This window comes from Ictalurus punctatus, chromosome 25, assembly GCF_001660625.3.
Source record: "Ictalurus punctatus breed USDA103 chromosome 25, Coco_2.0, whole genome shotgun sequence".
Lineage (NCBI taxonomy): Eukaryota > Metazoa > Chordata > Actinopteri > Siluriformes > Ictaluridae > Ictalurus > Ictalurus punctatus.
This window is the reverse complement of record NC_030440.2, coordinates 19,164,094-19,186,623: the sequence shown is the minus strand read 5'-3', so window position 1 is coordinate 19,186,623 and position 22,530 is coordinate 19,164,094. Positions and strand designations below refer to the sequence as shown.

General features: G+C 37.7%; 3 protein-coding genes across 5 annotated transcripts in view; 2 read left to right on the top strand and 1 right to left on the bottom strand.

Moving 5' to 3' along the window:
• Positions 1 to 869: 869 nt before the first annotated feature.
• Positions 870 to 8,588, bottom strand: LOC124626308 (zinc finger protein 660). Its single transcript, XM_053675800.1, has 6 exons — positions 8,383 to 8,588; positions 6,511 to 6,613; positions 6,048 to 6,177; positions 5,824 to 5,916; positions 5,623 to 5,742; positions 870 to 4,886 (listed from the first exon to the last, which is right to left on the bottom strand). The coding sequence occupies exons 2-6, from the start codon at positions 6,574 to 6,576 to the stop codon at positions 3,973 to 3,975; spliced, it is 1,323 nt and encodes a 440-aa protein (XP_053531775.1). The 5' UTR covers positions 6,577 to 6,613; positions 8,383 to 8,588; the 3' UTR covers positions 870 to 3,972.
• Positions 8,589 to 10,702: 2,114 nt separating this feature from the next.
• Positions 10,703 to 17,951, top strand: LOC108258207 (zinc finger protein OZF). 3 transcript variants are annotated; one of them, XM_047150995.2, is made up of 7 exons: positions 10,703 to 10,794; positions 11,918 to 11,955; positions 12,533 to 12,641; positions 12,972 to 13,095; positions 13,265 to 13,357; positions 13,532 to 13,645; positions 16,255 to 17,951. In XM_047150995.2, exons 3-7 carry the CDS (start codon positions 12,570 to 12,572, stop codon positions 17,241 to 17,243), a joined length of 1,392 nt encoding a protein of 463 aa, XP_047006951.1. In that variant the 5' UTR covers positions 10,703 to 10,794; positions 11,918 to 11,955; positions 12,533 to 12,569; the 3' UTR covers positions 17,244 to 17,951. The 3 variants fall into 3 exon arrangements, with proteins under 3 accessions (XP_047006951.1, XP_053531774.1, XP_047006952.1); XM_053675799.1 differs by lacking the exon at positions 16,255 to 17,951 and adding an exon at positions 13,896 to 16,002 and having other exon boundaries at positions 10,714 to 10,794; XM_047150996.2 differs by lacking the exon at positions 11,918 to 11,955 and having other exon boundaries at positions 10,714 to 10,794.
• Positions 17,952 to 19,467: 1,516 nt separating this feature from the next.
• Positions 19,468 to 22,530, top strand: part of LOC108257631 (zinc finger protein 850) — a 28,372-nt gene continuing 25,309 nt past the window's right edge. Inside the window, 5 exon segments of the mRNA XM_053675917.1 lie at positions 19,468 to 19,545; positions 19,878 to 19,970; positions 20,709 to 20,841; positions 21,007 to 21,099; positions 21,921 to 22,058. Coding sequence (XP_053531892.1) covers positions 19,911 to 19,970; positions 20,709 to 20,841; positions 21,007 to 21,099; positions 21,921 to 22,058 — 424 coding nt within the window. The 5' untranslated portion in view covers positions 19,468 to 19,545; positions 19,878 to 19,910.

The following is a 22,530-nucleotide window of genomic DNA, read 5'->3' as shown; positions in this document are numbered from 1 at the left end:
TCGTAATAATTTATTAAATGTGTTACAATATTCCATTGTTCAAGGATTTAAAAATTACGGTTCCGATGATTACACCTATATGGCTAAACGTTATCTGTGAGCCAGCAGGAGTTTGTGGTTGTGTTCTAGAAGAGCATGGTTGGACCTCCATTGATTCCATTATAAAGGTCTTATTCTGAGTTCTAAAGGGTTGTGATCCTGAAAAAGGATTATCAAATCATAAACAGAACTTTAGAAGGTTCCGTAAAGCAATACACTCAATGGAGAATATGATTACTTTAAACAATATCAAAGACCTATGGGTGGAATGTAATATAGTACTTTTCTTTCTTTAAATGGGATATTGATGCATGGGAAAAATTGACTGTGTAAAAAAGTCAATTTACTTGAATGAGAAAGGACACAAGGGGAAGAAAAAGGAATTACATTTCTGCCAACAGCTCAGCAGATCCCTATCTAGATGAACATTAACCCTTCAAGAACACCGAAAGGTTATTTAGACAAATGACATTTTGTTGGGTCCTGGCAGATACTATTCCCAATACACACATATGCTATTTCTTTCCTGTTACTATATCACACACTTCTATTTAATTTCAGCTTATTCAGATTAATAGTTGGGCAAGTTTAGATTCTGATTTAGTACAGTTTGGATAACGAGAAAACAGGATTTTGATGGAGTCTTTCAAAACGTTTGATGGAGCTTATCAAAACGTTGCTCACAACCTTGCACATTTAGGCCAGGATCATGGTTTATGATTGGGGCCCACATCTAGTTGGCACCAGCCATGGTGGCAGATGTGGGAATAAACTGTTTGGTAGCCCTTGAGAGAAACGGACAGCTTTCAGAAACTAAAAACTGGCACGCCCAAATGAATCAGCTACATGGAACCATCATATTGCCAAAACCTGGCTGATCAGCTCCATCATCACTCTTATTCAAGCCCTAATATGGAAAGAGACACAAAGGTCCTCATAGATCCCTAGCAGGTATTTGAGTGCCTCCATTTACCCAGGACTCTCAAAGGCTGCTGGAATTGGACAATTGGCTTTCAAGTGCCCAGACCAAGGAGCATGTACATCATCCTTGCACACATCATGGTACTAGTTCCCATAACCTCTTTAATACCAAATCAGGCCATACAACTGATTGCTGTGAAACTAGTTTCACTGAGTACACAAGCAACCCTGTCCACCCAACATGTGGCAGATATGATCAAGCTCACTTATATTATCAAATTTGCTTATTGTCCCACAAAAATACCAGACAGAAACGCTTCTGGTCACAGAGAGAGGGACCCAAGCTCTCATGGAGATATGAAATGCTTTTCTCATATAAGGGGTACACCAGAGGCCATATTACCTGATGCCCACCTCACTGGCTGGGGAGTAGTGTGGAGAAACAGCTGGAACTGAGGGCAGTCTATCTAGTACCCAAATTCTTCTTAACAATAAATGTGTGAATGAATAAGATTTTATAAATCATGCAACAACAAATACATTTTACTTTTTGTGAATGGCTACAGGTGACACTGCTAAAACTGCTGTCTTATTGAATGTTCAGCCCTTTAATCTATTTATATGCTGCATTCACCAATTCTGTAAATCTCTCATAAATAATTACACCAGTTTATGCTTAGGACAAGATTAATATTTAAATCCAGCAGGCATGATTAATGAGCATTTTGTACCCTATGCCAGTTGTAAACTTTACATCCTTTATCTAACAGGACCTGTTAGCTTTTATATTATTTGCATTATTAATCTGGACAAATAAAAGGAAAAAACAAAAACACAAAACTCAAATGTACAATTTTTATTTACTTACAAGGCTTGAACGTAATTTACAAAAGTAGTGGGTGTTATGTATCATACTTATTTAATAAACTACAACAGATACCCCTAGAATTCAAGAAGTGAATGTGAAAAGAACAGTAAATTTAGTTCAACTATCCAAATTACTCCTTGAGGTAACGAATTCAGTTTGAGTTATTGGTTGTCTGTGACTTTCTGCAGGTTTGTTTGGGTTATGGATCCGAAAGTACATATTTTCATTACAATGTACACCTTTATAGAGCTGGGATGATAAGATCCTTCAGGATCATCTTGATAATTTCAGACTATACAAAATTACTCCATCTGATCATTCAGTTATCAGAAGTTTTGGTCCATTAAAATAATTGCATAATTGTGTAAAATAACAGCTAAAATATAAAATGTACAGTAAAATGATAATCACAGTCATTTTAGTTGTTCCAAATTTATGAAAAAAATCACACTGTCCTTTATATTGTTAATATTTTAATTGCTAAATATTTAACTAAAGACCAGGCATCAGACAATCATTAGTAGCTGGATTTAGATAATTATTAGCCATATTGTGTTGTTATTAATAACTACAACTTTGAAGTTTAAAACACACATCACTAATAATAAGCTGAAAGATTGCATACAAACAATTTAACTTACATGTCCTTTGAATTCATTTAACCAAATGTTTTTACCAAGACAGAATCCCAAATGTCTCCTCTGAATATGCCACTGTATCATTCTCTATATACTGCACTTTGAAGGAATTAGGGAGCCATTTGGGATTCAGCCACTATCTGCTAGCAACACATCTCAGAGTTTTACTTACCTCAGGTTTTAAAGTAGAATGCAGCGAACATCCTCAAACACAGACACAATAACAAGCTTTATTTTAAAACCTATCAAAACACCAGTCAGGAGTATATGTATGTAGTGTTGATTACCTCAGTGAGAAAGCTAAACTGTTCAAATAAACACCAAAACTTACATTTGGGGGGAAGGAAAGTGCAGCTCTTCTTGTTCTGTTGTGAGTTTATGGTGGGGTTAATGTTCACAGTGCCTCCTGCTGGAGCATTCTGTTACCAGTAACAAGTGTTAACTGCATCAGTGTATATGGAGCAGGAGCTGGTTCCCTGTTGCCTACACAAGGTACATTCACATGTACAGCGACTTGCAGTGACAAAGCGACCGGGGACCATTCATTTTCAACTAGAGCTGCCGACTTCCGGCGATATAAGCAACAGCAACAGTTACTAGATGTGGGCGTGTCCAGCGTTGCAACAAAGTTGAGAATGTTTAACTTTATGCAAATTTGGAGCAACTTGGTGCAGTGACTACCAATGGGCCTGAAAACAATACAGCATCCGCCACTGTGCCTGCGAGTCCGAATTGTTTCATCGACCAAAACAGTCCGGCGCTTGCGCTTTCACACTGACAAAGAGCACACATTGCTTCTCATTCATATACAAACATTCTCCCTCCAGAATGTTTAATTTTAACAGTAAGAATATTGGTTTGTCGTCAAAAGTGGAATGCTGGTTGCACCACTCACTGATAAATGTTACTATGGCAACTTCATAATACAGTGACTGGCAACTTGCCAGGCGTATCTTTCTCGCACACCTCATATACTGAGAACTTGATTTTTTTACTTGACTGAGAAACAATTTAATACATACTATATTTTGTAAAAAAATATATATTTTTTTTTAATTTTTAATTTTTTTTTTTTATAAATTTACCACATTGTACAGTGATACAACTATTAATCTGGTAGAACCGTGGTACTTCAGAATGTTTCAGTTAATTTAGAATATTTTAAGAACTGTAGAGAATCAGGCCCAAGACTCCATTTGCTAGCTATGAAACAGCGGTACAGCTCTGTTGGCACAATGTTTGGGTCTGATTCAATTACTTTAGAATCCATTTTCAGAATTGTACAGCATTATATGCAAAACTGCATAAAGAGAAGAAAATAGAAATAGAAGAAAAGCACCTTAAAAATCAGTTAAGTTAGGCTGACCTCAGAGTATCTTCTAATAATATATAACACACACACACACACACACACACACACACACACACACACACACAGCTTAAACAATACATCATAGTTAGTATTAGGGTAGGGCAGTTGCTTCCTTGGACACAGTAATAAAAACATTAAAGTGATGGCTCCATGTTAGAGCAATTGTGGATGTTAAACGTGGATGAATTAGTAAATCTTCGTCCACACTGTACGCACTGAAATGTTTTCTCAGCTATGTGAATGCACTGGTGTTGTATGAGATTGCCCTTGGTTGTAAAAGTCTTCCCACACTGTAAGCAGTGGCAAGTTTTTTTTCCATTGTGAATGTGCTGGTGTCTTTGGAGCTTACTGTGTTGGGCAAAACTCTTCCCACACTCGGAACAGTGATACGGCTTCTGTCCTGTGTGAATAAACTGGTGTGCTTTAAGAGTACTTTGCTGATTAAAACTCTTCCCACACTGTGAGCAGTGATACGGCTTTTCTCCATTGTGAATGCGCTGATGTCGTTGGAGATTACCTTGCTGGGCAAAACTCTTCCCACACTCTGGACAATGGTACGGCTTCTCTCCTGTATGAACCGAGTAGTGTATTTGGAGGTTGCCCTTGGTTGTAAAACTCTTTTCACACTGTGAGCAGTGATACGGCTTCTCTCCTGTGTGACCACGCTGGTGTATTTGGAGATCACTCTGTCGAATAAAATTTTTTCCACACTGCAAGCAGTGATGTGGCTTTTCTCCTGTGTGAATGCGCTGGTGACGTCGCAGATTACTCTGATCAGTAAAACTCCTCCCACACTCTGAGCAAGGATAGATTTCTTTCTGCAATCGTCGATTAGAGGTGTTGCTGCTGACAGTACCAGTATTAGTTTCCTGAATACTGGAGCTTCTTGTAGTCATAAGATTCTCATCTTTTATCTCTCCTGATTTTAGCAGTCCGTCGTATTCCTTATAGTGGTATCTTCTGATGTGTTTGTGGAGGTAAATTTGAGAAGTATAGGATAGTGAACACCAGGAGCAGGTGAAGACTTGTAACTGGGCATCATTCATTTCTGGAGCAATAATTGAAAAGCGTTAGAAACGCATTGTAAAATGGAAAAAAAATATTCATTTTGAGGAAAAGGACTGTAGAAGTCATGATACAAAAGCATTTTAAAGACTTTTTGGATTATTGGTGGATACAACAATAATAATTATTTTTTACCTTTGCTACTTTTTTTGTTCACAATTAATAAGTTTGATTAATTACATTAGATCACATGTCAGCTGGACACACTGCTCCATCAGACACATTGCCAGTTTAGAAAACAACACAGAGACTCCTAACAAAGAATAGAAAATAGCATGGGATATTTCACCATCATGTATCTGGGTGAACGCACATCTATTCAAGCCCGAAGTAAATTGACATCAGCTATACAGCTTGTCACTCTGTCTCTTCTCAGCTGAACAGATTTCCTTAAACAAGCTATGACTGCTGTGTGGGACAGTTGTGTTATATCTTCCTGCTACTACTTATGGAACAGAGGAATAAGAGCTTCTTAATCTAAAAGCCATATTTGTTAATACAGAGCTTGGGCACCTCCACATCATCATAAGCTGTAAATTCTCTAGAGAGAATGTGATACTCTGCCTTAAACAACCCTAAAATTTGGTCTACCTGTTTGACCCAGCTGGAACTAGACTCCTCTACATCTTCCTCCTTGCCATCCTAGGCCCCCCCCCCCATTTTAATAAACTGTATAGCAACATTATTGAATGAGTGTTACAGTGTCAGTGTTACTTAACCACAGACTGTAGTTGTACAGAGGTAGTCTTCATCTTCAGACACTTCCTCTTTTAAATACTTCATTTCAAATCCTCTGTTCTGTTGGTCTATGTTTTCCACTGGGCTTGATGCCTCTCCATCTGAAATTCAACTTTTACATTTAAATACTTTCATCTCAAATAAAATGCTGATCTAGACTCAAATGGATCCTGCTGTCTTACAGAGAAAGTCTTCATCTTCAGGTTCTTCCTTTTTTACATGTATGTGGTGGTCCACAGGTGTGATGAGTTCCACAGAACCTGATGCTGCTTCATCTGAAATTTCATGTCATTTACCATAAAAAAGGGACAACTTAGGGATGTGGGGCTGGTTCATTCACTACTTAAGGCTCATAAAAAATATTAATGAGCATCAGAATAGGCTGTAATGTGTCCTTTTGACTTACAGACATAGCCTTCCTCTTCAGGTTCTTCCTTTTTTATACATCTTTGATGGGCCACATGGTTGATATGTCCCACAGAGCCTGTCCCTCCATCTGAATCTGTACAAGTTTCTGTCTGCACATCTCCGCAAAGCTAGTGACCAAAGGGTAATAATTCTTAGTTAGCAAATAAAGCCAACACTGTTTATAGATACTGAACTTACTGTCTGAGGAAACAATGATAATGGGGATTTGCTTGATTAGCAGGATAGCACATGAACCATAGATGGAAGGCAATTAAGGGAAGACAAGTCACACAGCCAGGAGAACATCATACTTATTAAACATTTAAACTAACCCATGTTCTGTCTGAAAGAGCTCCTTTTTTATTATAGTAATCATTCATTGTATCTGTTCCAATATTCCGTTCTAAACTTAAAAAAAATCAAACAGATCAGATAATTAAACACATATGGCAAACCGTTACCTGTGAGCCAGCAGGAGTTTGTGGAGGTTTTGGGTAATAGCACAGTCGGACCTCTGTTGATTCCATTATAAGGTCTTATTATGAGGTCTAAAGGCTTGTGATTCTGCAAAAGATCATCACATCATAAGCAGGATGCTAGAATCATCTGCAAACCAATACCAACTATAAAGATTTGTCAATAAAATGGAACATTTGAACTTGTTCACATCAAAGGACACAGGCTTGATCAAAACAAAAGACCCCACCATTCAGAAGATCAGAATACTGGGGTCTGACATCCTCATGGCCATTACTGAATAGTGTGTCACTTCATAAGATACAGTGTGATCTCTGTGACTTTAACCGTAGCATGGTTGTTGGTACCAGATCGGCTGGTTTGAGTATTTCTGAAACTGGTGATTTCCTGGGATTTCCACACACAGCAGTCTCCTAGAGTTTACACAGAATGGGACAAAAAAACATCCTGTGTGTGGAGGGTATGCAGGCTGAAACACCTTGTTGAGGATAGAGATCAGAGGAGAATGACCAGACTGGTCTGAGTTGACAGGAAGTCTATAGTAACTCAAATAAACACTCAACTGTGGTGAGCAGAAGAGCATCTCAGAACAAACAATACATCAAACCTTGAGGTGGATGATGAGCTACAACAGTAAAGACCACACTGAGGTCCACTATGCTCAGCCAAGAACAAAAATCTGAGGCTAACATGGGCAAAGACTCACCCAAACGGTTGATTTATTTTCTATATAATCTTCAACTGTCCATTTTAGGTGAGTCTGACAGCTCTAACCAGTCTGGCCGTTTTCCTCTGGCCTCGCTTATCAAGTAGGCATTTCCAGCCCATGTTTTTTGTTTTTCACACCATTCTGTGTAAACTCTAGAGACTGTTGTGTGAGAAAATCCCAGGAGATCAGCAGTTTCTGAAATACTCAAGTCAGCCTATCTGCTACCAACAACCATGACACACTTAAATTCACTGAGATCACAATTTTTCTTCACTCTGACGTTTGATGTGAACATTAACTGAAGCTCTTGAACTGTATCTGCATGATTTGTTTTTGCACTGTGCTGCTGCCACATGATTGGCTGATTAGACAAAACTGCATTAATGTGCAGGTGTACCCAAGTTCTTAATAAAGTGGACAGCGAGTGTATATAGTTTTTGGTTTTTAGTCGAGGTGAAGTAGCACAACACTCTGCTTGATAGCCCAACTAATTGATTATGAAAATCAATTAGTTGGGCTATGATTATGAAAATCACTGCCAGCTTATCTCTATTCTCTGTTGAACTTTGGCCGTCAAGTAACATTATTTAATTCCATTTGCACATGGCTGTGAAACGTGAAGTTCTTCTTGATCATTTCTGACTATACAATATTGTCAGCTGTATTTGTAGACAATTAAAAGTATTACATTTTTAGTGAGAAACTATTAATTCTCTAACTTGGTCCAAAGAATGCCAGAGTAATTCTTTCACATGGATAAATCCCAAATCAGACACTGCTCCTCTTAACCACGTTAATTGTGAATCATTTAAATGCTCGATATAAATATATTTAGACACCTACTAAATCAGTCAAAACGACCAACCAGAAATTTAAACCACATTAATGTCGAGCAGCGATTTAATACAGGAGAGTCGATTAAAACGAAAGGTAATATTAGGTAGGATTTAGCCATACCGACAGCACACACTGTAATGTTTTGACTAAGACTGAATCCCAAATGCCTCATCTTTGACTATGTAGTGAACTACATAGAGTGAATACGCCACTGTATCATTATCGAATGTACTGCACTTCGAAGGGAGGAGGGAGCCATTTGGGATTCAGCCTCTAAACGAAAGCGGGATGCTCACCTTTTATAACTTACCTCAGGTTTTAAAATGGAGCCTAGTGAACATCTTCAAATACATGCACAATAACAAGCGTTGGTCTTTAAATCGATCCCATCTGTTACTGTAAATCCCAGTCAGTATTATTTTCACACAGAGATGATTACCTCAACGTCAAAGCTCAGCAGTTCACTCAGTTCACTGCAGCTCCCCTTTTGTTGCGACTTTACAGCGGTGTTGATGTTCACAGCGCAGCCTAATGGCGCATTCTGTTCATCACAACTCCGTTAAATGCACAAAGGATCTATGGCGTCTAAAAGTGCAAGTAATTTTCACAAGCGAGATTTTAGATTTTTGTTGTTGATAAACCTGTGTTGTTGTGGGGTTTTTTTTTTTTTTTTTTTTTTTTTTTTTGCAATTGTTTGATATCCACGAGAATTTTAACTAGTTACTTTTTTTTCCCTCTCTGAGACCAATATACACTGGTTTTCCCTTCAAATTTTATTGTAAATCATTTATACCTGATTGTTTATACCTGATCGACCACAGCACTTCTAATTTGCTGTACAGTTGTATGCAAAGGTTTGAACATCCCAGACCAAAGTAGATTTGATTAATATTTAAAATCAATAGAAGTAACACAACCTATGTAGCAAATTATTACTACATGGCTACATGGGGGCTAACAATCTTGTGCTAACACTCAGCAACCACAGACTCCTCTAAGCAGCTAATTGAGGAGCTGAAAATTAATCTCATTGATGCCTATAATGCAGAGGAAGAGCATAAAAATATTAGTGTAAAAGTAAAACAAGAGCTCTGAGAAGTGTTCTTTTATGCAAATTCAATAAATAGACATAAACTACTGTACATAAAGTTAAAAGAACCTTTATCACATGTTGTCACAAAGGTCACATGTTGATGTGAGGATTTTGTTCTCTCCATCATGCAGCCTTCAGTAGTTCTGCTGTCTTCACACATGTATCACTTGTTAGGGGGTCAAGCTATGTGGGGTCAAGCACATACTGTTTGGAAACCCATGGTTTTCATTAGGATTTTTCTTCTTCTTCTTCTTCTTCTTCTTCTTCTTCTATAACTACTACTACTTCTTCTACTACCACTTCCGCATTTAGTATTCCCCACTGCTACTCAGGCAAGAGAGATGAGCCTAAGCGGGCTAAGGGTGGCGCTATAGAGATGTGCTTGACATTTTTGCCATATATTGAATACTGTAAGTCCAACAGCGAAAATTCTAGATTTTAAGCTAATTTGCATAATATGGAAAATCTCATTTGCAGACTATTCCTAGGATTTTTGGCCTACCTTCACAATTTTGATGCCAAACTACTCATCAGACCATGACCATCAATAATGATCAAAAACATGTTGACATTTGTAAACAATATGGCTGTGACATGTTCTAACAAAGCGGAGCCTAATTAACTCAAAAAGATCTAACTCATGACTATTATCATGGATTTGCATGAAATGTGGAACATGCATACTGGAAAAGATTCAAGGTCATGGGAAAAGTTTGGGGCATGGTCATGCATAAGGGGCAGCACTAGGGTAGATAACTGTTTCTCAAGAACTGTATGTTCCATCAAGTTGAAACTTGGTATACTGCATCTCTATGCTAATCTGCAAGTAGATGTTTGATGATGCTTTGGCTACTGAAAAAAAAAAAAAAATCCCAAAACATTGGACAAATCAGATTTCAGAAAGCATTTGACAAGGTAAACAATCAGCTATTGTCACAAAACTGGAAAGTATAGTTCCTATAAAGACCCCCTAATAATTGATCCAGTCTCACTCAACCTGGCCTCTAGGAAGCACAATTCATGTTTTGGGATTTTTTGTTGTTGTTGTTGTTAAATAAGGTGTACAGAGAAACTGTAAAAAATTGCCTTTTAGCTCTGCCCACTCAAATATTTGATAATTTGCTTAATATGCAAAACTTCCTTTAGAGGACATGTCTTAGAATTTTTTTTGGAAAAAATCAGGTTTCAGCAGGCGTTTGATAAGGTTAACGTTATCATCACTAAACATGAATGATAGGTTTGGGTAGGGACCCATTACTATTTGATGCAATTTCTATTCAGGTTTGTGCACACAAAAATAAGGATATCTCTTGGAATATAAGGTGTACAGTGAAAATACTTTTTTTAGTTTAAAGTTTTTGCTCAAATTCGAAAAATAATAATAATAAAAAAGACTTTTGGACCCTTTAGTTAACTTCTTTTCACTTTTTACTTGTCAGTGTATGAATATTTTTTTGAGAGAAATCCACCTTAAGTGAGTCACGTTGAAGCGTCTCCCACTTGTGAATAATAGAATGATCCAACAGGCGGCGGTGTTGTGAACATGAACTCCTCTATAAACTCATACATGAAGAAGACGAGGTGCAGGATTTTTCCTCTCTGAGAGAACAGTTGAGCTTTCTCACTGAGGTAATCATTTCCACGTAAATATTTCTGATTGGGTTTAATATTAACACTGTTATCAATATAAAATAAAAGCTTGTTATTGTGTCTGTATGTGAAGATGTTCACTACGTGTTTCTGAGGTGAGTTAAACTAGCTGAGCTGTTCTGTTATCAGTTAGAGGCTGGATCCCATATGGATGCCTCCTCCATTCAAAGTGCAGTACATAGAGAATGATCCGGTGGCGATTCACGCTGTGTAGTTCACTACATGGTCAAAGAGGAGACATTTGGGATTCAGCCTTGGTTTGGTGAAAGTATGATGTAGCTAAATGGCTAACGCACATAATAGTATATTTCGTTTTTTTGTTGTTTTTTTAAATTATTATTATTATTATTATTATTATTATTATTATTAACACGCAATGTTAATAAGAGGAACGATATCATAAAAAAATTAATTTGAAATTTATCCATAGAAGAGAATGCAGGTTTATAAATCCAAATGCTAAGTTAAAAAAAAAAGTTTTCTACGTTTATTGTGGCAAATTTTATATTCTATAATTTAGTAATTAAAAATTCTGATCAGTAATTGTGATGATTGTTTTTGTATTAAATCTGATTTAATTAGCATTACTTTGTTCTATGACACATTCAGTATAAAGTTAATGAACCAGCCTCACACACGTGAAAATTTAATTATTTTAATTGAGTACAGATTCAGTTGGCAATTTTATATGGAATTTTCAAGAATACCCAGAAGAACTTTATCATCCCAGCACTCCAGTCTCCTCCAAAAGTATTTGAACAGCAAGGCCAATTCCTTTGTTTTTGCTATACATTGAAGACATTTGGGTTTGAGATCAAAAGATGAATATGACATGATAGATCACAATTTCAGATTTCATTTCTTGATATTTACATCTAGATGTGTTAGAACATGGCACCTTTGGTGGCAGACCACCAAATATTTGGTGGGCAGTTATATTGGTAGTCTTACAGTAAATAACACTCAATATTTGTTTGCAATACATTGTTTGCAATAACTGCATCAAGATAGTGATCCAATGACATCACCAAACTGTTGCATTATTCTTTTCCAGGCTTGTACTGCAACTTTTTTCAGTTTTTGTTTTTGTTTCTCCCTTCAGTCTCCTCTTCAGGAGGTGAAATGCTGCTGATTGACTTGGTCAGTCTAAAACCTTCCACTTTTTCTCCCTGATGAAGTCCTTTGTTGAGTTGGCAGTGTGTTTTGGATTATTGTCTTGATGCATGATAAAGTTCCTCCCAGTTTGATTGGATGCATTTCTCTATGAAAGACAGATTGTTCCTCTTGACTTCTGAATCCATTCTGCTGCTACCATCATGAGTTCTGAATGATGGGGTCTACTGTTTTAGTGGCTCTGCCTATTATTCTGAACAATCTGAAATTAAACAGTTCTGTGTCATTTGCGAAAACTTATGGTGCTTGATGCATGTATCAGGACTGGCATCCTGCAGGAGCCAACTGAAAAATTATTTTAGTCATGACTGGTGAAAGACTTCAATAGCATAATGCACTATAGCCAAAAAATGGATAGTTCTGGGTCCTGCATTATAATACGTTCTATTCATTAAATAGCAGAAGTGATGACTGATTTCTGAATCATTTTTATTCTCCATTATTCCATTTTATTCTCATAGTTTGTAAGATGTGTATTACTTTACAGTGGAATCTGCAGTTTTGCTTATGATTTGAGCTATTTTTCAATGGTTTCCTTTTCCAGAAACACAACTATTTAGATGTCATAATAAGACGTTGAAATGGAATCTACAGAGGTCCGACCATGCTCTTCTAGAAAACCTCCACACACACCTACTCCTGCCGGCTCACAGGTACAAGTTAACAATATCTGTGAACTCTTCTGATCTGTTTGATTAGTAAATCTTTGAACAACCGAATATTGGAACTGATACAAAAAAATTACTACTACAATAAAAAAAAAAAAAACCCTGCTCTTTCAGGCCAGAGCATGGGTTACTTTAGGTGTTTAAAAGGTAACATTCACAAGGCTGTGTGAATGATATTCTTTTAATCAGCTATCATTCCTGGTAGATTGCGTTGCTAATCAAACAAACCAGAGTTATTGTCCTCATTATTCACAGGATCGATATGTAGTGTTGACTTTCTTTTGTGAATAAGTATTGTTACTCTTTGGTCATTAGCTTTGTGGGGATATGTGGACAGAAATTTGTCTGGCTTCAGATGGAGGCTCTGTGGAACACATCACCCCTATGGACCTTCAGAAATATGTAAAAAAGGAAGAAATTGTAGATGAAGAATACCTCTGTAAGTCAAAAGAGCACATTATAATCCAGTCTAATATTCAGTAATAATTTTTAGTATTTATCTTAATTTGTGCATGAACAACATCACTGACTTTTCCTATGTTTGTTTTGTATTTTATTACATATTTGTGTTACATTACAACATTTAAATTTGATTAATGAAATTTCAGGTGAAGGGCTATCTGACTCTGTGGGACACCTCACACCTGTGGACCAACAGAATCATGTGAAAAAGGAAGAACCTGAAGATGAACCCAATTTCTGTAAGACATCAGGGTGTATTAGGGTCCAGACTAGACTCAATAACTTTTTGTAATCTTATCTGTTTTATTTCTGATTGGACCAGTACTTCAACACTTGTTTCCCCATAAAGCTTTGTTGTTCTTCATATATTTATTTGAGCTGAAAGTATTTAAATGTAAATGGTACAATTTCAGGTGATGGGACATCAAACTCTATGGAAAATGTAGATGAACACAGTGGAGGATTTGAAAGAAAGCCTGTAAAAAAGGAAGATGAAGATGAAGACCCCTGTACAACAACAGACTGGGGTAACACTGACACTGTAATGCTCATGCTCAGTCTTTCTGTGCTATATACAGTCATTTCCACATGCATTTGGTCAGTGACACAATTTTTTGTAATTTTGCCTCTGTACACTACCACAGTGAATTTTAAATGAAGCAGTCAAGATGTGATTGAAGTGTAGACATTTAGCTTTAATTCAAGGTGTTTAGCAAAAAATATTGCATTAAATGTTTAGGAATTACAGCTGTTTACAAGGTCCCTCCATTTTCACAGGCTCAAAATTAATTGGACACTGATGAGCAGTTTCATGTCCAGGTATGGCCTGTTTATTTCATGACAAATTTAGGAAATAAAAGGTCTGGAGACAAACTTCATGGTCATTGAGTTGATGGCATGCATGTGGCAACTGCTTTCTTTAAATTCCTCTAAAGAGTTTTAAGTCTGTAAACTGGCCACTCTAGGACATTCTAGGACTTATTTCTTAACCAAGCTTTGGTTGACTTGGAAGTGTGTTTGGGATCATTGTCTTGCTGGAGAGTCCTATAATCACTAAGGTTCAAGTTCACCACAGAAGGCATAACGTACCTCCTCAAAATGGCTTGGTATTTCTGTGAATCCATGGTGCCCATTACACCGTCAAGATGGGCAGTTCCTGCAACAAAAAAAAAAATCCTACTTTATCACTGACGCACCTCCATGTTTGACCTTGGGGATAGCATTCTTCTGTTCTTAAGCCTAGTCTTTCTTGCACCAGATTAACTTTGCAGGCCTAGCTAAATTCCTTCTGGTATATTCCAGTCGACCTGCCCTGTGCTTCTTGGTCAAGAGTGGCGTGTGTTGTGGAGTCCAGCCATGAAGTCCTTGGTTTTTAGTGATCTTAGGTTGCCACTGACACATTTCTCCCAGCCTTTGTGAGGTCATCCTGTCTTGTCTTGTGAGTAATACTAGGGTTTTCCTTTGTTGTCCTGATGAGATGGCTAAGGCCTCTTTACTACATTGTGGGCTTTCTCCCACAGCCAGGCAGGTTTGCTGCTACGCCATATGTTTTGAACTTCCGTACAATGCTCCCAATGGTGTCCCTAGGAATGTTCAAAGTCTTACAAATTTTCTTATACCCATTGCCCTTTTGGTGCAATAAAATATTTAATTTTCTGTCAGCTTTTGTGACAGCTCCTTAGTCTTTACCATGGTTGCAGCACACCTTAAACACATCCGTGGGTGGTGTTTATATAAACATGTTACAGCTGCAGCACATTTAAGGGTTGTTATTGAGTTCCCAATGGGTTAATAATGTTTTAACCCAACTGTAGTTCATAAATTTTAGACTAGCAGTAGGCTTTAAAATCAGCAATATTATATAGGGGTTAAATAATTGTGACATCGCAGTATTCACAAAATATCCTGCTACTCTAAAATACATAATTAATTTTCTTTGTACATTTCATCAATCAACTGATAAAGACTTAATTTAAAGCAGCATCCAGCTCTGCAGAAAAGCTTAAAATTATAAATCCTTATTTTCGTTTGGGGTTTGAATATTTCTGTTTGCAACTGTAGGTAAGGGGACATTTCAATGACATTTCTCTCATTCAAGGAGTCACTTATTTCCCCAGAAGCATGTAGTCTCAAATTACTGGCCGAATAAAACTATGAAATTGTTTTATATATCTTACTACTACAGACATAAAAATATCATATCCTTTCCATGAAATGTAGCATGATGTTATAACATAAACCATTTAGTATATTTTCAGCTTTTAATTCTCATGCATTATTGAAAGTCACATCTGCTTTGCATAGATTGCACTGTACCATTCTTTTAGTTTTTTTTGATTGTCTGGTCCATATCCAGGGATGGTTTAGTTGTATTTTACTGATGTACATCTGTGCATCAGCATGTTGATTATCCTCAAGTCAAGTGAGCTGTTCCTCTATATAGCGTATATACATTGGAACGAAATGTCATTTCTACAGGACCGTGGTGCAGCAGAGAACAGTATGCAGGACTATATAAAGTGCAAATACAAAAATGTGTATATATTGCACTTTTATGACAGTGTTATGGAATTATACGAGCACTATCCATATAGAAGACTTTATCATGATAACATTATGATACCAGTATAGCCCTGCTCTAGTTTTACTGACTGACTTTTGTGCAGCAACTTTTACTCAACCTACACATTATCCCAGGTGTATAGCATCATGTGGCATAGTTTGCTTAGTAAGGCTGCCAGAACTTACCTCAACCTTACTCTATGTAAATCCCATTTTTCCTGTGGCCTTGTTGGGATCCCTTACAATATGCTAATAAAGATTATAAGGTGTCTTATATGTCTTCCATCCATCCATCCATCCATCTTCTATACCGCTTACTCCTTTTCAGGGTCACGGGGAAACCTGGAGCCTATCCCAGGGAGCATCGGGCACAAGGCAGGGTACACCCTGGACAGGGTGCCAATCCATCTCAGGGCACACAAACACACACACATTTCTTATGTCTTACCTTTCACCTTTAGTGTTTACATTTTAGTTTTGTGCCTTGGAGCCTTGGTTACATTCATTCTTTTTTCTAAACATAGTTTATTTTCACAATGAGTTTGATACTAATACTGTTTATTTTCTGCTCCAGACATGGATGATGCCCAGGTACAAGTCTTCTCCTGCTCCTGGTGTTCTTTTTGCTATACATCTCAAATTCACCTCCACAAACACATCAGAAGATACCACTATGAGGAATATGAGAGGCTGCAACAATCGGGAGAGTTAAAAGAAGTGGAGCATATCACCACAGTAAGCTCCAGTATTCAGCAAACAGCCTCCATTACACTCAACAGGAACTCCTCTAATAAACAAATGCAGAAAGAAGGCTATCCCTGCTCACAGTGTGGGAAAAGTTTTTCTCACCGGAGTTATCTACAACAACACCAGCGCATTCACACAGGGGAAAAGCCGCATCACTGCCCACAGTGTGGGAAGAGTTTTAATCAACGGAGTAATCTTCAAGCACACTTGCATATTCACACAGGAGAAAAGCCGTATTCCTGCTCAGAGTGTGGGAAAAGCTTTATTCGAAGGTGTACTTTACAAATACACCAGCGCATTCACACAGGAGAAAAGCCACATCACTGCTCAGAATGTGGGAAGAGATTTAGTCGAAGGTGTGATCTACAAGAACACCAGCACATTCACACAGGAGAAAAGCCGTATCACTGCTCACAATGTGGGAAAAGTTTTAATCGAAGGTGTAATCTACAAATACATCAGCGCATTCACACAGGACAAAAGTCATATCACTGCTCAGAATGTGGGAAGAGCTTTAGTCGAAGGAGTAATCTAATAGAACACAAGCGCATTCACACAGGAGAAAAACCATATTCCTGTTTAGAGTGTGGAAAGAGTTTTACTCGACATAATGATCTCCAAATACACCAGCACATTCACACAGGAGAAAAGCCGTATCACTGCTCAGAGTGTGGAAAAAGCTTTATTAGATATAGTAATCTCATCCAACACCAGCACATTCACACAGCACAGAAACCAATCCAGTGCTTGCAGTGTGGACAGAGATTTACATATTCAGGAGCATTTAACATACACAAGTGCTCCAACAATGATTAAAAAAAAAAAACTGTCTTTATAATGGTAACCATGATTTGGTTAAGGCAGAGGTTCTTAACCTTTTGTAACTAAAGCCCCCCCAAGCCTCCCCTATCATGTAGCATGCCCCCCCACCCCCCCCCACACACACAAAAATTGGAGGAGACCAGGTATAATGATTACCTGTTCTATATAAAATCTATCTATATGTAACCTAATCTATAATTTGTTTTAGATAGATTGATAGATATTTTTTGCTTTTGTGTTGTTCTACTTTTTTAAAATTACTTTAAATATCTTTTATGATTTTTTAAAAATAACTTATGCCTTTTATATAACGGACAAAGGACAGGTATGGAACATGAATGATCAAAAATATTTCTGAACACTATAACTACTTTGAACAAGAGAACTAGGTTGTAATAACGCACTAAAAACATGTCAAACATTTTGCATTCCATTCGGAATTCCATTCCATTCCATTGGACATGCCAATCAGCCTACCACGCATGTCTTTGGTCTGGGGGAGGAAACCGGAGTACCCGGAGGAAACCCCCACAGCACGGGGAGAACATGCAAACTCTGCACACACAGGGCGACGGTGGGAATCAAACCCCTCCCCGGAGGTGTGAGGCGAACGTGCTAACCACTAAGCCACCGTGCGCTCTCAAGTCCTAATGTAATGTAAAGATGTAAGGGGTAATTATTAATAAAAAAAAGTTTTCTATATTCAGAAGTCTGTATTTTTAATGTGTTTTAAAGACATCTTGCAAAAGGCGGGCCTTGCCCTGGAAATGTTTGGGAACCCCTGTTCTAGAATTTCTGGTTGATTATAATTACAGTTTAAAGAGGTGTGTTTTTCTGTTTCAGCAACCTACCAATTTTATACCTCCAAGCCAAAAATGACACTTCTCATTCATGATTAGTGTATATTGAATGTAAAACAAATATATGCTTTTTCAACTCTACAAATACATGATTTTTCTGTGCAATATATAATTTCATTTAAGTCTTTCAACTGTGTATTGGCACTTAAATTCAGCTTGAGCAGTGCAGCAAAAAATAGACTTGATGCCGAAACTCCCGCTTCACTGCTCCTCACGTCAGGTGTAAAAGTACTCATTCCTTAACATGCACAACGAAAAAAATATGCACTGCTTCTGCAATGCCGCGGTGTGAAACAGGCTTTATTCCTCGTTTCTTTGCCGATAATTTTCGCCACCTAGCGGTAATGCAGTATGACTTGTCTGATGAAGTCATACTGCTTTACCGCTAGGTGGCAATAGTGACAGCAAAGAAGCGAGGAATCAATGTGAAGAAGTAAACGACCGGCAGTGGTGCTGTATGGGCTGTGTACATGTTGTTGGGGGCGTAACTTCTATTAGGGGCGTGTCTTCTAAGGGGTGTGTCTTGTGGCTAATCCTGCTGGATGTGTGACCCTTCTCCCTGGGTACTTCTCAATGCTCAAATGGATGCTTCCTCATTTCCTCGCTCCTCCATCCTCCAGCCCGTGACCATCTTGAAGGACATATCAGTACTCTAATTATACTGTGAGGAGGCGAGGAACGAGGACTGAGGAAGCTTCCAGAGGATATACAGTAGGAGCAAGGATACACATGTGTATCCTATGTGGAAGTGTTTCTTGTGGAAAAACCGTATAAATTCCCCTCCTGCTTTACATCTGCCACAATCTCAAACCAAAAGTCCTTTGAAGATGTGATGGAATTTTGTGTGAAATATAATTAAATAATAATATTCCTACTCCCATGAGTATTGTAATTAATTTATCCTTGCATGTTGTGAAAGTTGTGATAATGTATTTTTCATTCATTCATTGTGGAATAACCCAGGCATTTCACATACTATCAGTGCATTTAGGTTTATTAAGAATGTTGTTATTAACCAAGATCTAACAACATAATGGCACATCAAAAAAAAAGCATAATGGAAGATCCCTGAATCATTCACGTTGCTTTGAAGTTACACTTGAGAAAGAGCGAGGATATTCAATGGCTTACTTTGATTCCTCTCTCCTCACATCTCATCCTTGCATCCTTCCCTCACATCCTAAGAGGGTGGAACTAAGATGCAAGGAAAGGACGCAAGGAAAGGAAATGAGGATGCACAAATAAGAAATGATAAGCATCCTAAATCAAGTACCCTATACTGCACACTGAGGTTACTCCCCTAAATCGATTCATTTTGATGAACAGATTGCTCCACCAGGAGGCGCTGTAAACTCAGCTCACATCTCATATCTCACAACGGAAGAAGAGGGTTTTTTTTTTCACTCCCGAGTAAACAGTGGATTTTTGTCACTGAGGTAATCTTTTCTACATGAAAATATTCCTGACTGGTTTATATACAATAACAGATTTGGTTGATTTAAAAACAAGCTTGTTATTGTGTCCGTATTTGATAATGTTCACTATGTTCTACGTTAAAACCTGAGGTAAGTTTAACTAGCTGAGCTGCTCGGCTAATAGTTAGTGACTGAATCCCAAACCTTCGAAGTGCAGTATAGAGAGAATGATACAGTGGCGTTTTAAATCATTTTTTATTCTCCCAGTTTTCTTTTAAATGAAAGCTTCATAATTTACATGAAGTATTTTAGATTACAGTGGTTATGCTTATGATCAGAGCCTCCTTTTCCAGAAACAGCATTTAGACCTCATAATAAGACTTATAATGGAATCAGCAGGGATACGACCGTGTTCTTCTAGAAAACCTCCACAAACTGACTCTCAGGTAACAGTTATCTATATGTGTGCAATTAAACATAACATGTTTAATAACTAAGAGATTCACCTGACTGTGTGAGTGTTCTTCTCTTAATCAGCTTCCATCCTTGGTAGGTTGCATGCTCTCCTACTAATCAAGTAAACCATGTTATTATCGTCTCTTCAGTATCCTCATGGACTATATGTTGTGTTATACCACAGTTAGTTTCAGTCCACTAATTTGATTGGTCAAGTGACATTCCAAGAGTGCTGATATTTAGTATAACAGCACTGGGACATTTCACTGTGTGTATCACTCCACTTATCTGTGTTTGCTGCATAAATTACAAATCTAGCAGTAGATCATTACATTGAAACTGTTACTACACTTAACTACAGGCTGTCAGTTAGTCTGTGTGTTACACGGCAACATGGCAAGCGCTATCTAGCTGTGGCTGTTTTGTGAATTACACAAAACAGCTTTCCATTGACTGCAAAAAATAAACCAATATTTGGCCATATTGTGTCTGAAATGTTAGTTACTTGATATTAATTTCTTATTAAGAAAAATGTCACATAAAAGCAAGATCACACTCGCAGTTGTACTGCTGTACTGAATATCGGCACTGCTGTGATTACCTGCAGCCTCGTGTCGACGGCCGAATCACAGCTGTGCCGATATTCTATATAACAGCACTTTTGCTCATGCAATATTGCTTAATCGACTTTCTTTTGTAAATAAGTATTATTACTCTTTGTTCATTAGCTTTGTGGGGATGTGCAGACAGAAAAATATACATCTTCAGATGGAGGGTCATCAGGCTCTGTAGAACACATCACCTGTATGAACCTTCGGAAACATGTAAAAAAGGAAGAAACTGTAGATGAAGAATACTTCTGTAAGTCAACATGGCACATTACAATCCAGTCTAATATTCAGAAATAATTTTTAGTCTATTCTAATTTGTGAATGAACCACATCACTGTCTTTTCCCCATTTATATTTTTTACCTCACTTTTTTAAGTGAAATTAAAACATTTAAATTCAGTGAATGAAATTTCAGGTGAAGCGACACCAGTCTCTGTGGGACACATCACACCTGTGGACCTACAGAATCATGTGAAAAAGGAAGAACCTGAAGATAAAGACTATCTCTGTAAGGCAACAGGGTGTATTATGGTCCAGACTGGAACTCAATAACTAGGGGTGTAACAATACATGACATGTGACAAGATGCTTCCGGATACTGCACTTGAAAACTAACTGATAGCTCTGTATCACAATTAGTGACATGTTATCTGTTATACAGTTACACCACCACATTATAACCATAAAAGATCTCTTTGGTAGTTTTCAAATGAAACCAGACCTATGCATCTGTGATCTTCGCTGCCTGAAAAAGAATTTGGGAATTTCAGCCAACTTTGGAGCTCTGTTTCCAGTTAAAATGACACCTCAGGCACTGCTGCAGAGCTAATTATGTTTCAATTGATCATTTTCCTGTTTCCCAGGTTATAGTCTTTGTTTATCAGTTTGTACAGGACTTCATGGTGTGATTGTTGAGGCCAAAATGCTGAAATGTTATGGTTTTTTTTGTACTTTTTTTGTGGAAAACTACTTGAATTGGTAAAACTGCAATTGCAGGAAACTGTTTTGCACAGTCTTTCACAGTGATGCTTGCTGGTAAATGAGACTTTTTAGTGGTACTCATGTTCAGCTTTCATGAACCGAAAAGGACTTTGGCAGAATGCGCGTTGTGATAACAATAATGCGTTTTCAACCAAATTTGTGGAAAATCTGCGGTAATTTTTAAAAATTGAATATTGAATCTGAATATTTCAGTGTTTGCTTTATTTTGTTATTCTGAAAATATCAGAACATGAACCCAATATCATGAATTGAATCGAATCGTGTATTGTTACACCCTATGAATAACTTTTTTTTTTCTTAATTAAACTTTATTTGTGACTGGACCAGTCCTTCAGCACTGCTTTCCCTCTTGGACATCAAACTCTGTGGAAGATATAGACCAGAATAATGGAGGATTTGAAAGGAAGCGTGTAAAAGACGAAGACTCTGAAGATGAAGACAACCTCTGTACAAGGACAGACTGGGGTTGAGTAACACTGACACTTTGATTCTCATTCAGACTCTTGCTATGCTATGCAATTTATTAATATCAACATTTATTGTCATGCGAGCTCCCAATCAGGAAAGACCTCCTGTATCATGTGTGAAATCAAGTGTCCTCCACATCCAGAAGACCTTTAGCAGCAGTGGTAGCTGTGAGGCAGACAGACAGCTGGCAGTTTATTGTTGCCTTTCAGTCAGTTCACTTGGTCTAACACAGGATGTATGGGATACCAAGCTTTGACCATCCTGCTGAAGAGAAGACATGTTTTCATGCCTGTAAGGAAGGTGAGGTGTGGTGATGTAGAGGGTCATGTCAGCTGTACAGCTGTCTTCACTACTGTCTTTCAGTTTTTACACTTTACACCTCTTTGAGAGCATTTCTGTTAGAGGTATTGTACCTAGTCCATTATAGAGCTGCGATAACTAATCGAGAATAATCGATTATGAAAATAGT